The sequence below is a fragment of the Esox lucius genome, chromosome 11, assembly GCF_011004845.1.
Source record: "Esox lucius isolate fEsoLuc1 chromosome 11, fEsoLuc1.pri, whole genome shotgun sequence".
NCBI classification, from domain to species: Eukaryota; Metazoa; Chordata; class Actinopteri; order Esociformes; family Esocidae; genus Esox; species Esox lucius.
The window spans coordinates 14879528-14894846 of NC_047579.1; the positions used below are offsets into that span (position 1 = coordinate 14879528).

General features: G+C 43.5%; 1 protein-coding gene across 6 annotated transcripts in view; it reads left to right on the top strand.

Annotated features, from left to right (window-relative positions):
• Window positions 1-15319, top strand: part of si:ch211-114m9.1 (rho GTPase-activating protein 44) — a 61263-nt gene that overhangs the window by 15443 nt on the left and 30501 nt on the right. For all 6 annotated transcript variants that reach the window (XR_003782591.2, XM_029123611.2, XM_013131268.3 and 3 more), the window contains exons 2-5: window positions 13092-13131; window positions 13646-13768; window positions 14323-14399; window positions 14899-15010. Coding sequence is in view for 5 of the 6 variants with exons in the window: in XM_029123611.2 (XP_028979444.1) it covers window positions 13092-13131; window positions 13646-13768; window positions 14323-14399; window positions 14899-15010 (352 nt within the window). In the remaining variant the exon portion in view is untranslated. The remainder of the gene's footprint in view (window positions 1-13091; window positions 13132-13645; window positions 13769-14322; window positions 14400-14898; window positions 15011-15319) is intronic.

Below are 15319 nucleotides of genomic sequence, written 5' to 3' on the forward strand. Positions count from 1 at the left end.
TGGCAATGTGGGTGTTACTTCCTGTCCGAGGTGACCTTTGGATGGGGTCATAATGTTTATGTGATGGGACAAGGATCAGTCTGTATTATATGCTGAGTATCCTATTGGATCCAAGAAATGCTGTCTCAGATTTTCCAAACGTCATGTTGAACCTTGGCTCATTAACCCTTGGATCATCCTTGGCTCATGAACCCTTGGATCATCCTTGGCTCATGAACCCTTGGATCATCCTTGGCTCATGAACCCTTGGATCATCCTTGGCTCATGAACCCTTGGATCATCCTTGGCTCATGAACCCTTGGATCATCCTTGGCTCATGAACCCTTGGATCATCCTTGGCTCATGAACCCTTGGATCATCCTTGGGTCATGAACCCTTGGATCATCCTTGGCTCATGAACCCTTGGATCATCCTTGGGTCATAAACGCTTCGATCATCCTTGGATCATGTCTCAGGACCACCTGACCAGATGAATCACAGCTGTCCCTGTCCAAAGTCCTCCTGATTGTATTGCTGATCAAGTTCCTGCCTGATGATTTCTACTGTCCCTGTCCTTCTTCACCTGGCTGTGAAGCTGATCTGGATTCAGCATTGAAACTCTGCACGCAGCCCATCTGTACTAATTGACCTGTTGGTCATCTGAACATGCAATAACATCACAGTTGACACAAAAGGTCATGTTCTCTTATAAGCTTCACCCGGTACTGTGTCTTGTTGGTAGTGTTTCACTCCCACCATTCGTCAGTGAGAATACGTCCTGGATACACCAATCAGTATATACGCTGTCTTCCCTCTTAAAGGCAACCCTATTCCCTACGTAATACACTTCCATCAGCCTGCTTCTCATGTTCCCTGTTTAAATGTAGTCCACTAGATAGGGAACATGGTGACACATGGTGACACATGGTGACATCCAGGTCAGAGGCAGTGTTTCACGTGTAGATTATCAAGCATGAATGAAGTTATCTAAGATAACTGCCGGCTTGTCTCTCCGATGAAACGTTACTGGTTTAGCCATGCTGCAGGCCGTCTCATACTCTCCTTTCTGTCACAAGTGTGTGTGTGTCTGTGTGTGTGTGTGTGTGTGTGTCTGTCAGGGAGAGTGTGTTTATGGTGTGTGTACATATGCTTGTCTTTGTATGCCAGTGTGTGTGTGTGTGTGTTGGCTGTTCTCAGTTATTCTTGCATACTTAACCAAGCAGTGACCTAGTTAGATGGACAACTACGGTAAGTGGGTTTTTCTGTTATAGCAACCTGGTATCACTACGCCAAGACCCTCAGTGTGTTTGTCTTTCTGGAGACCCCATTCTGATCCCCTGATGGCTGTTCATGGCACAGTCCTGGGGTAATCTGAAGAATACTGAGGAATCAAATCTAGTATGAAAATTGCTGTGGGTGTGTATCTATGTCCGTGTGTGTGTCTATGTCTGTGTGTGTGTCTGTGTGTGTGTGTGTGTGTGTGTGTGTGTGTGTCTATGTCTGTGTGTGTGTCTATGTCTGTGTGTGTGTGTGTCTATGTCTGTGTGTGTGTGTGTCTATGTCTGTGTGTGTGTCTATGTCTGTGTGTGTGTCTATGTCTGTGTGTGTGTGTGTGTCTATGTCTGTGTCTATGTCAGTGTGTGTGTCTATGTCTGTGTGTGTGTGTGTGTCTATGTCTGTGTGTGTGTCTATGTCTGTGTGTGTGTCTATGTCTCTGTGTGTGTGTGTCTATGTCTGTGTGTGTGTCTATGTCTGTGTGTGTGTGTGTCTATGTCTGTGTGTGTGTGTCTATGTCTGTGTGTGTGTCTATGTCCGTGTGTGAGTCTATGTCTGTGTGTGTGTGTATGTCTGTGTGTGTGTGTGTCTATGTCTGTGTGTGTCTATGTCCGTGTGTGTGTTTATGTCTGTGTGTGTGTGTCTATGTCCGTGTGTGTGCCTATGTCTGTGTGTGTGTGTATGTCTGTGTGTGTGTGTGTCTATGTCTGTGTGTGTGTCTATGTCCGTGTGTGTGTTTATGTCTGTGTGTGTGTGTGTCTATGTCTGTGTGTGTGTCTATGTCTGTGTTTGTGTGTGTGTGTGGTAGAGTGTGTCTCAGGTTTGACTTGTACAGAGTTTCTTTCAATCACAATTTGTAAATAGGCACAAAGCAAAGTTTACTTGTCATTTGTCTGTGAGGTACCTCCGCTGGTTCAGTCATTTGTCTGTGAGATACCTCCGCTGGTTCAGTCATTTGTCTATGAGGTACCTCCGCTGGTTCAGTCATTTGTCTGTGAGATACCTCTGCTGGTTCAGTCATTTGTCTGTGAGATACCTCCGCTGGTTCAGTCATTTGTCTGTGAGGTACCTCCGCTGGTTCAGTTATTTGTCTGTGAGGTACCTCCGCTGGTTCAGTCATTTGTCTGTGAGGTACCTCCGCTGGTTCAGTCATTTGTCTGTGAGGTACCTCCGCTGGTTCAGTCATTTGTCTGTGAGGTACCTCCGCTGGTTCAGTCATTTGTCTGTGAGGTACCTCCGCTGGTTCAGTCATTTGTCTGTGAGGTACCTCCGCTGGTTCAGTCATTTGTCTGTGAGGTACCTCCACTGGTTCAGTCATTTGTCTGTGAGATACCTCCGCAGGTTCAGTCATTTGTCTGTGAGGTACCTCCGCTGGTTCAGGCATTTGTCTGTGAGGTACCTCCGCTGGTTCAGTCATTTGAATATCCTGGCGTGTGAGTGTGTGCGTCCAGACGTCTGACCAGACATTTGATTGTGCCCCAACTGAAACAGTACTTTCCCCGCTCTGTGCACGCAGGCAAATTATTATTTGATTATGTCCACATACATTATTTAAGCCTTCATATCAACGTATGCACCACTGCCCGAAGGGCTGACAAACAGGCTGTTCACGATTAAAATATCTGGATGTTAAATCAAAACCTGTTACATAACACTTAACATAAGGAATATGCTCAGTCTGCTCGCTTTACTATCCCGGGAGTTGGACTGCCTCTATGGAATTAGCAGATTTGTCTGGGGCATCGTGTTGTCTAATAATGATTCGGGTAATGATTAGCGGATCTGATTCTGAGCTTACACCCCAAAGGAACGCGGCGAAATAATTGCAGTTACCATTGAGAATGCTTTTGAAAGTGTCTTTGCGTCTGACTACACCGATTTCCAGTATTGACCTCTTTCTCTTTCTCAACTGTTCATTTACCAACACCATGTCCTTCAAGTGTTCCCCATTAATCCACTGTGATCGTGAATCACTTTTAATGTCAACCGGTGGGGATGCTGATGTTGTGGGTGAGCTGCTGGTGAAGACCTTGGATGTGTCTTTGTTTAAATATGCATTTATTCATTTCGGCCATTTAATCATGATTTGTTGGCATAGAAGTGAGTTAAACACTAGCTGCTGTATCTCTTCTGGGGAATTCTGGTCAGATAGTCAGGCAAATCCTGTCCCTGATGCTGAAGACAGAGTTCACGTCCTGCAACCGATTGGTTTTACTTTGCCATTTATGTTGGTAAACGGTGACATTTTTTTTTCCAGCAGCACTTCCATTGAAACGTAATATCTTCGGCATGTGGGACAGTTTCCACGGATACCTGTATGTATTTTCACGCATATATTTTCATAGATATTCATTTTTATAGATGGATGTATTTCCATAGAGGTGTTAGCATTGATGCATGTCATATGTTTTAATAGTAAAAGGATGTGTTATCATCGGTTGTTCCCAGGTAGAGATATGAACAGATGGTACAGTAGAGATTAGACCTGCACACACACACACACACACACACACAGCATCATGTTTTTTCTCTCCCTCAACACAGCATCACTCTGCCCCCTTAGGGTAGCCAAGATCAACATTACAAGACTAGGAGATAGGGTCCTTAAAGTAATGTACAATAGAGGAGATAGGGTCCCTACAGTAGTGTACAATAGAGTATGTAGGGTCCTTAAAGTAATGTACAATAGAGGAGATAGGGTCCATACAGTAGTGTACAATAGAGTATGTAGGGTCCTTAAAGTAATGTACAATAGAAGAGATAGGGTCCCTACAGTAGTGTACAATAGAGTATGTAGGGTCCTTAAAGTAATGTACAATAGAGGAGATAGGATCCCTACAGTAGTGTATAATAGAGTATGTAGGGTCCTTAAAGTAATGTACAATAGAGGAGATAGGGTCCCTACAGTACTGTACAATAGAGTACGTAGGGTCCTTAAAGTAATGTACAATAGAGGAGATAGGGTCCCTACAGTAGTGTACAATAGAGTATGTAGGCTCCTTATAGTAGTGTGTGATAGAGGAGATAGGGTCCATACAGTAGTGTATGATAGAGGAGATAGGGTCCCTACAGTAGTGTATGATAGAGGAGATAGGGTCCCTACAGAAGTGTACTATATAGGAGATAGGGTCCCTACAGAAGTGTACTATATAGGAGATAGGGCCCCTACAGTGTACTATAGAGGAGATAGGGTCCCTATATGTATCATGTTGTATAATAATATGATTATACAAGCCTGGATTATGCATGAGAAGTTGTTGCCTGTCATTCAAGTTTGGGCATTTTTGTTCCATATTATCTCAAGGGAATTTGCAAAAAAGGGATTTTGAAGGCAGACAAATAATAATAACCAACACTTGGTATTAATACAATAGGGTTTCACCAGTTCATTGAAACTAACCGGACTAACTGCTAGTTCAAGAAAATAAAATGGTAAGAAAATAAAATGAGAAAAAGGTAGTCATGATAGAACACAATGGAATATTGATTACAAACATATACATTTGCACTTAGAAGCAGAGGGGTTAAAAGTACAAAGTAAAAGTACTCGGCTGTGTTCACCAGTTTTGGGTAGTTCTTAAGGAATAGCTAATCGACAAGGTTAACCGAGGTAACCAGTGACCTTAAATGATAATTTCCCCCTTTTTAATTGATCACTGGTCTGTTTTGAACTCCTTTTACCTGGCTACATAGATCTGAATTATAAAATTCCCTAAAGTAGTGAACACATCTGAGTAAACACACTTTTACTTTGTATTTTTTACACCTCTGCTTAGAAGCAACATCAAGCATTTAATCATGGAAGAGTTTGCGGACGGCATGAGTCAGTGCACAATCATGGTGATAAACGTGCCTGTGTCCATAAGGAATGCACCAGAATAGTCCCCTTAACACATCCCCGCAAAACGAAATGGGAACAATTTCCTGACTCTTTACCTTCCATCATAACACACATTTATTAGTAGAGTGGGCAAAACGTTTTACTCAGTGCCACCACAATTGTGGGCATTAAAAGTATGTTTGTGAAAGCTACGGAGTCTGCTTCATCACACACCCACACCCTCACTCAAACACACACACCCACATATTCACTCACTCACACACACACACACACACCCACACACTCACTCAAACACACACACCCACATATTCACTCACTCACACACGCACACACACACCCACACACTCACTCAAACACACACACCCACATATTCACTCACTCACACACACACACCCACACACTCACTCAAACACACACACCCACATATTCACTCACTCACACACACACACACACACACCCACACACTCACTCAAACACACACACCCACATTCTCACTCACACACAAACTCACACACACCCCCACAATCACCCTCACACACACACAAACACACACACACGCACTCACACACTCACACACAAACACCCACACAATTACACACACACACACAAACACACACACTCACTCACACACACACAAACACACACACACCCACACAACCACTCTCACAAACACACACACTTACTCACTCACACACACACACACACACACTCACTAACACACACACTTACTCACTCACACACACACACACACTCACTAACACACACACACACACACTCACTAACACACACACTCACTAACACACACACACTCTCACTCACTAACACACACACACTCTCACTCACTAACACACACACTCACGCATGCCCCTCCCACTACTTGTGGTTTTCTTATGTTGAAGGCTTGACCCATTTGAGACCATCCCAGTAACTGTGGTGTCAGGACTGTCTGTCAACATTGCCATGGTTACCAGGCTAACCTCTGCCCTGGTGAAACGAGGAACAGACCGAGGGACAGCGTCCCTGTTTTCAGCATGTCTTCTTTACCACCGCACGTCGTCCCTCTCTCGAAGCCCTGAAAAGGTCAGAGGTCCCTCCACTTTGACATTCTCCTCCCATGGGTTCAGAGGTGACGTGGAGAGTGAGCATTACTTCAGTCTCCTTCAGTCAATGACCTTTCATTCAGTAAATATGCTTCGTAATTCTGAATTTTCATTTACTAAATGTACTTTGTAAATGTAGTATGTAAAAAATGGTGATCATTATATTTCACATTCAAGGCTACAAATGGGGGGTAGCTAGCAAGGTTGTCCCTGAGCGAGGCACTTTACCCTAATGACTCTTACTGTTGTGAATAAGTTAGGGTTAGGGTTAACCCCAACTTAGGGTTAACCCTAACCAGTTTTTGGTTTTACCAGGACAAAATAATGGCAAAAAAACAGAATAAAACAAATGAAAATGTAACAAGAACTCTGCAGGGTCCCGTTTACATTCTGTGAATGAATGGTGCCCTATTTATTTTATTTACTGTCTTGCGTTGACTTTGCTAATAACTACTTAATTGAGTAAGGTCTACTTTATCTTACTGGGTTGTGTGGGTGTCTTTAGATGAATGCGCTGTTAGTTGCTGTGGATAAAAGCATCTGCTAAATGACTAAAATGTAAATGTGAGTCTATTTATGTGATTTAGGAAGTTATCTGCAAACCAAGTCATTCTGCAATCACACGTCTGGCGTTGTACACCAGAAGCAATCTTTTCTCACCCTCCCTTTTTCCCTCTCTCTCTCTGTCTCTCTCTCACTTTCTCTCTCCCTCTCCATCTGCCTCCACTCCCTCCCCATCCCTCTCTTTTTCAGTCCTCTCTCTGTCATCCTCTCTGTTCATCCCCTTCTCTTGCTCAGCACAGTTTCAGCTAGCTGTTTTCCACGAGGCTGGTTCTGATTAGGCTTTGGTACATTCTAGAATGACCCAGTTCCCATGCTTCTCTGTTCTTCTCTCAGTCTTCTGTGCACGTGTTCCCATTGGCCCCAGCACCACAGTTTTAATCAGTGTTCCTGTCTGAGCCCGGTAACCTCTTTTGCACTGCCTACATAAACGCTATCGTAGATCTGTCACGATACACCCGTATGTTTGAGATAATGAGCTGCATTAGTTCCAGTGCTTTGGACAAATCACCATTTCACAGCTGTTAGCATCTTCCGAATTTCATAACGAGACGGGACATTAAACATTTGGGGTGGTAGCTCTTAATGGTGATATTTATGAATCTTTCTTAACAGGGACCCAGAACATACGACTGATGACTAGACTTCAGTTCCAGGTTAACTGAGTTTATTGGCCCTGGAACTTTGGGTCATTTGTCTGCATGTCCACACTGCAAACATGTCTCTCTTATCAAGTATATTTAACTTGTATTCAGGTTAAAGAATCTAACCATCTTAAAATAAGATTTTTCTTAACAAGCTAGAAAATACCCCTTGTTTTTAGAAAATATGCCTTGAATATCGTTTCATTTGTCTTGTTCCTTTGGCAGATGGAACAAGACTTATATCAAGACTTGTATCAAGACTTATATCAAGCAAATATCTCCTCAAAAATATTTAAATTGTCTTGTTCCATTGGCAACATTTTTTGCAGTGCACCCCCGTGGGCGATATGCAACATGCACAAACAACATATTGTGAAAATGGGTGTTTATAAAGGATTGGTCGTCTGGCAACGTTCAGAAGGTAGACTGTCTTCAGAGCGTCAGAATCACCTTACTTCATCAAACATGTTGACTCATTCTCTGAGATTTATTTAACGGTATTTTGGAGGTTGTGTTAGAAAAAAGACGTCATTCTCAGAGGAAACGCAACTTGTTAGGTGCAGGAACTGCCCGGTGACTGCCCAGATACAAATCTGCAATGTCTCCATAGTGAACTACAGTGCTGCAGCTTTATACAAATGTCTGTGGTTCCAGTAGGCTTGAGGTTACAGAAGGGTTGAGTTCAAGCACATGTAGGTGCGCTATTCTCGTTTTTGAAAAGGAATACAGTACAATAACAAGGAAATGAAACACCACCATTTCCTTAACAAACCGATGCATGGGACACCATGCAATAACCAGGGCTTCTGGTGATAACACATTCAGCCCTCTGTTGCCACGATATTTCTGGCTCATTGTGGAACACTAGAACAGTCGCAGCATTGTGATCCCATTCGAAACCAATTCTCTTGTTCTACCGAGGGGAGATAAAGTCTAAAGTTTTGTTTCTTAAATTACCGTAACATAATGGTTAGGATGCCGAACGTAGCATAGCGGTCGTGGTGGCGGGCACAAGGGGACAATGGCAGGAAGGGGCAGTGCAGACAGACAGAGACAGGGACAGGGAGGGGCTGTGGTAGAGAGAGGCGGAGGGAGGCGGAAAAAAGTGAAAAAGAGATGGAGAGAGCCAGAGAGAGAATAGAGAGCGAGTGGGAGAGAGAGAGCTTTGCCTTGGAGAGGTTAGGGAAGTGGTAAGGAGGGAGAGAGGCTGTCTGAGAGGTGAGCTGGCCAGCTAACAGCTGGGGTCTACACTATGGTGCATGGAAAGAAAACTAATCGAATAACTAGAAACGGACCTTTGGTCCGAAGCTACTTGAAATGGAAACGCTCAGAACACGTCTGTCTCTTATTCTCATGGTCCCTCCATCGCCATGGGGACAGGTTTGAGGTTGAGCAGGTAGAAAGCTTTGCATTTCCTGATATTCGCATCGCTAATATTCTAACCGTGGTTCAAACGCGTTAGATATTTGTGAAGAAAGTGTTCAAAGAAACTCTTAGTTTCTAAGATCCTGGAAAATCATTTGGTATGGCTGCATCACTGATTAGTAGGATATCTGCTCTGTCGTCGATCTCATTCGGTGGCGCAGATGACCGAGTTCATCTCCGGGGCCAGGCTCCCTGACATCCAAGACCTTTTAACCAGGCGGTGGTCAGAGGGAAACCCAAAGATGTCCTATTTTCCTCAAGCGCATTGGACGTATTAGACGTATAGTACCTCTGCCTCAAGTCAATGGACACGATCCTGCATCTACCCCTAGGCCATAAGGCCCTAAAACATGACTGCCAACACTCTCTTGCTTTCCCTTTATGACTGAATGCACACACACACACACACACAGACATAAATAACATGAACTTCAATTAGCATGTTTGGAAAAGTGCCTTTAACTATATCACTGTGAGTGGACACTTAATCTTAGTGAAGCATGTGACAAAAACAATGTGATTTGATTAGGTAACATAATTTTACATGGGATTGTCAATCTAATTCTGTGTTCTACATGGCATTTTTGACATTCTAATTCCATGATACACTGGGAAATTTATACAGTCTAATTCAACGATCTACTGACAATTCAGACCCCTTCCACACTAAGTCAATACTAATGCCTTTTCATACAAGCGCTAATACAGTGGGGAGAACAAGTATTTGATACACAGTCTCAAAGAAAACTATTAGTAACACACTACGCCGTCATGGATTAAAATCCTGCAGCGCACGCAAGGTCCCCCTGCTCAAGCCAGCGCATGTCCAGGCCAGCATGACAACGACCCGAAACACACAGCCAGGGCAACTAAGGAGTGGCTCCGTAAGATGCATCTCAAGGTCCTGGAGTGGCCTAGCCAGTCTCCAGACCTGAACCCAATAGAAAATCCTTGGAGGGAGCTGAAAGTCCGTATTGCCCAGCGATAGCCCCGAAACCTGAAGGATCTGGAGAAGGTCTGTATGTCAAGAACTACAGGAATTGCAAACAAAGGTTTCTGTACCAAATATTAAGTTCTGCTTTTCTGATGTATCAAATACTTATGTCATGCAATAAAATGCAAATGAATTACTTAAAAATCATACAATGTGATTTTCTGGATTTTTGTTTTAGATTCTATCACTCACAGTTGAAGGGTATCTATGATAAAAATTACAGACTTTGTAAGTGGGATAACCTGCAAAAGTACTTGTTCTCCCCACTGTATTTCAGTCTTTGTTTAAGGGCCATGACCACCAGTCATAAGGGCCAGATGCCATTGTTGTTTCTGATGTGTCAACCGGCATAGCCAATCCCCAGTCACACAGGAAGTGCCCTCCTATCACGTAGCTTTGATTGGACGTTTTGGTCCAGCCGTTATGTGTGGTGCAGATTACGGTGTGTGTGAGACTTGATAGTAATACAAAATGAAGAGAACATTTTCAACACGTCCTGCTCCAGGAGCTTTTTTAGGAATGAACTGGGTGCATCCTAAATGGATCCCATGGTCAAATAGGGAACTACTTTTGAGCCCAAAGGGCTGTAGTCACGAGTAGCATGCTATATAGGGAATGTATTTGCCATTTGGGATTCAGCCGTAGTCATCTGTTCCAGCGCATATTGTGCCCTCTGTACTTTCATAACAGATGACTCTGTTTATCATGAGATTCATAAAGGAACAGTTTCGGCCTGCTGCGCTTTGTTTTGTAACTAAGAACAGACGGAACAAGCTGTTTCTTGATGACACGTGTACTCGGTACGAACTACCCAGAAAAAGGTTTTTGTCACTAAAAAGAATGTACGTTTTTACGGACGTACGTTTTTCCCCCCAGATTTTCCCTTTTTTCTTACCTCACTAATGTCATGATGTCATTGTACGTACAATACGCATCGCCCCGTGGAACACAGCTGCATGTCCGACGACGGCGCGGCCGGGACTAGAACCCTTTATTGTGGCAGAACGTTCGCCGCTCCAAGAGAGCTTTAGACTGCTGTCTCACCTGGGACACACTAGAAGTACAACTGGAAAATTCCCAGGTATCAATAGTTCTCCACGGTCCCGGTTATGGGGCCTGGGCGCCGTGTGCCGTTTTAAGCCGACGGCCTGTTTGGCATCCCGGCTCGCTGGGTTTATCGTCTCCGTCTCGCTGGGTTTATCGTGTCCGTCTCGCTGGGTTTATCGTCTCCAGTCTGGAAGGCTTTTGCATTACACTTCAAATACGGGTAGAATCTCAATCCTCTAAAGCAACCTCTTTCCCTGTATTCTTTCCCTCGAAATGTGCAAGAGGTGAAAGCGTGAAGGGGCGTTTTAGCCCAGTCATTCAGCATATTTACGTCTGAAATGTAATAGGACTTTAAATAGAGCCAGGGGACATGGAAAAAAATCCATATTGCCATAAACTGCCTGAATGGTTAAAACATTTGTTATTAATTATGAATTAACTAATACGGTTGTTGTAGCATGAACATTGTTCCATCAATCAACCATGTAAGCAAACCCATTTGACATAGATTTCTCCAGTATTGTTTTCTTACGGTGATGAGTGCCATAACAGCCATATGTCTTTGATAAGAAACCGGTAGTCTGTCTCGATACTTTTTGTCAAATCTCTGCACTGAACCATCCTCTTCCTGATCCTCTTCCTCATCTTCATCCTCTTCACTCTACGGATGAGAGAAGCCTGAGAGAGAATGTCACTGTGGTGTATTGACATAAGGAAAGGGGATGGGGAGAGGAAGAAATATTAGACCACTGAGATGCAGCTCATTGCTTTGAATTGACCCCCACCTTGACCTTCAGGATTACACCAGCAGTGGTCACATCCCTTGCCTTTGGTTACTTCAATGTTCTCAGGTCCTGTTTGCTTATCGGCTGCCATTTGAGCGTTTGACGGATCAGAGAGCATCCAGCTTGGCGCATCTGCTCTTGGCAGCTTTGGCAAATTAATTCATTATTTTGTTTATTCATTGACTTACTATAAATAGTGAGGCAGAGTAACAGCCTGGGGATGTGTGTACGATCACAGTACCCTAGAACACACACACCAAGATACGGACACACATCCTCACTGGTGTAAAACTCAAACCCGTCCTCACATCTATAGGAATTCGAGTACAGCCCCCCCCACATGAACCTCAATTCAAAGAGTTTTGAAACTGAACCCGGTTTACTCGCTGTGGTTGAAGCTGTTACTTAGAATGATGGCCATCTGGGTTGGTTCCTATTCTCACTGCTCAGCCGGTCTGTTCGGCAGAGTTGTGCTTGGCGGTGAAAGCCACACACACACACACACACACACACACAAAAGCCCCACAGAGACCTTCCTACATACTGTAGCTACCATGGAGTATAGTCCCGTTCAGTGCTAATCATGTTCAGCTACGTCAACATGAACAACGAGGAACAAGACAATCGGCTAGATATTGTGTTATTAATGGCCGCCTTCCCGGATGTATCATTGTGTTCGCGTGTTACAATGCAATTCATTCCTTTCGACTGCATCTCCGAATCATTTTCTTACACCAGATGGTATTCACTCCCACGCAACACTTGCTCCTGCCGACGACGGAGACCTCATGCCACAATCGGAGGCAACGGCTTCATATGCCGCCCCGAGAACACTTCTTGTTCCTCATCCATCAGGTTTTTGGTATTGTTTCTTATGGAACGGTGAGGTCATGGTGATTGTGCCTTATGCAAAACTGATGTCATAGTTATTGTTCCTTGTGGACCAGCGACGTCGTAGTACTCATCGTAGTTCGCATCCTGACCAAGTCCCAAATCACACCCTATTCCCAACTTAGTGCACTACATTTGTGGTGAAAACAAGTTCATAACAGTTGCCGTTTTAAGAGGACTGCCTGACTTCAAGAACGGTGTCATTTTACCTTGCCTGCATATGAGTGTTCGGAAACAGCTTTTTTCCCCCTCAGTGTTCAGCTGCAAAGCCATTAAAGATGGAGATTTGTGTTGAATCGCTGCCAGCTAATTAAGAATGTTTTGCTTTTCTTAATGGCATATTCAGTTCAGATACAATTCAAAGTTAATTGGCACCTTTGTATCATCCAGTATAACTTCATTATATAGATTTAATGTTCCTTCCAAGTGTTGACAAAACTAAACAGCTGAATATACATAAGGCTATTCCCCAATGGCTGGTGGACTCAATTCTTGTTAAGTCAGTTAAGCCCCCCCCTCACACTAACCTCATGTGATTTCTCCTTCTAGGGCGGAGAAAACTGAGGTGTTGAGTGACGACCTACTGCAGGTACACGAGGGTAGAAGTGTTTGTTTGTTGTTTGTGTGTGCGTGTGTATTTGCATGTGGTTGTGTTGTGTGTGCCAGCTTCATGAGAGGTATTAAGGATTGTGTGATTCATGTTAGAGGTGGTGATCAGCTGTGTGCTATTCAGCAGAAAAGGTGTGTAGATGTGGTGTTTGTACAAGTATAACTGTCTGAATTGGGAACAAAATCTTTCAGAAGCATTGTAAAAGAAGGAAATTATTCTGGGGAAATAAGTGATTCTGGGTCCCATGAAGAAAATATATATTCTAGGCTTAATGGTTAGGTAAAGGTTCAAAGTGAAAGAAGGGGCTATGGCTAAAATCAGGGTTGGGATAAGGGTGTGGTCATGGTTAACATCAGGGATTTGGAGTTACGAGGACAAGGATTGGGAATGGTGATTGGAAATGGTTTGGGTCCACGGAAGCATAATAGAACCAAGATGTGTATGGCCTGGGCCAACTGCACATTTGTGTGTATTTGCATCTCTGTGTGTTCAGGTGGAGAAACGGTTGGACCTCGTCAAGCAGGTGACCCACAGCACTCACAAGAAGCTAACTGCCTGCCTACAGGGCCAGCAGGGGGCAGACGACCGGGAGAAGAGATCCGTCAAGTCTCCCTCGGTAAGCGACCGGAATATTATGGAAACTTAAACTGCAAAAAATAAGGGGTTTCCTTTCTTCTGAAATAATAAGATGCCTTCCTCAAGGGCAACTCTAATTCAACTTGTGCTTGTTGGCACAATGATTTTGAACCAGCAAGCATTGCTCCAGTTGTTAGGCTTTCTACTGCCCTACAAAGTTTAGAAAATGATCAGCGATCGCCAATTTCTGTTACTTCTGACTTAGTTGGCTTGTTCTTGTGTCAGGAAACTAAATACCACATTAATTAGATAATATAACTGCTATTAGAACAGATGAAAGAGTTTTGACAGGACATTCTGTTACTGGGTTTTCCTGTGATTCGCAGTAAACATAGAAAAAGATGTGAGTTAAACATCTTGGGAAGTATCCCTCCCAATATGTATTGGTTTTTAGATATCCATGTTGTTGAAATCCATGATTGTATCTAATTCCAATGTAATCCCAACCGAGATTCTTTGGACAAACTGTACTTTTTTAATTAGTGGAATTTTGTGACTGAAAAACTTACAGGAATACATTGTGTCTTTCATCAGAAAAAGCTCCCCCTTACAATCCTAGCACAATGTATGGTGGAAGGAGCTGCAGTACTGGGAGACGACTCCCTGTTAGGGTGAGTTCCTGTCCACACACATGCCAACACACACACACACACATACTGTAAACACACACACACCCACACACACACTCACCTACACACACACACACACATACTGTACACACACACACACTCACCTACACACACACATACTGTACACACACACACACACGCTCACCTACACACACACATACCGTACACACACACACACACACACGCTCACCTACACACACACACACACATGCTCACCTACACACACACATACTGTACACACACACACACACACGCTCACCTACACACACACATACTGTATACACACACACACACACGCTCACCTACACACATACACACATATTGATTCTGCCAATGTCCTCAATGAACTTGTCTTCTATTAGATGTATTCTCATTGGATGTGGCTGGATGGTTACTGATGTTTTGACTGGCTCTTTTTCTTTTAATTGAAATTGGCTATGCCTGGTCCAATTGACATTGTGATTGGGTCTCGCATTTACAGAAAGATGCTGAACCTGTGTGGGGAGACGGAGGAGAAACTGGCCCAGGAACTCATCCAATTTGAATTCCAGATAGAGAAAGATGTGGTTGAGCCTCTCTACGAACTGGCTGAGGTGAGCCCCTTTCCAGGCACACTTGAGGTACACCATCGGTCGCCAGTTTGGCTGAATTAGCAGTAACGCTAGATTTTAATGCTACCCTTGTGTACAAAAACAAGTCATGGTGCATGTATACAGTTACTCTGTGTAACATGCAAAATAAATGTTTTTCTTATGTAAATATTAACTTGTTTATATTATTTATACATGCAAAGTTGATTATATTATTTAGACATGCAAATCCAATCAACACAAATACGTCTCATTCACTTTTAAAAACAAGTCATTTAGTAAATGCATTTATCCACAGTGACTAAGCAATTA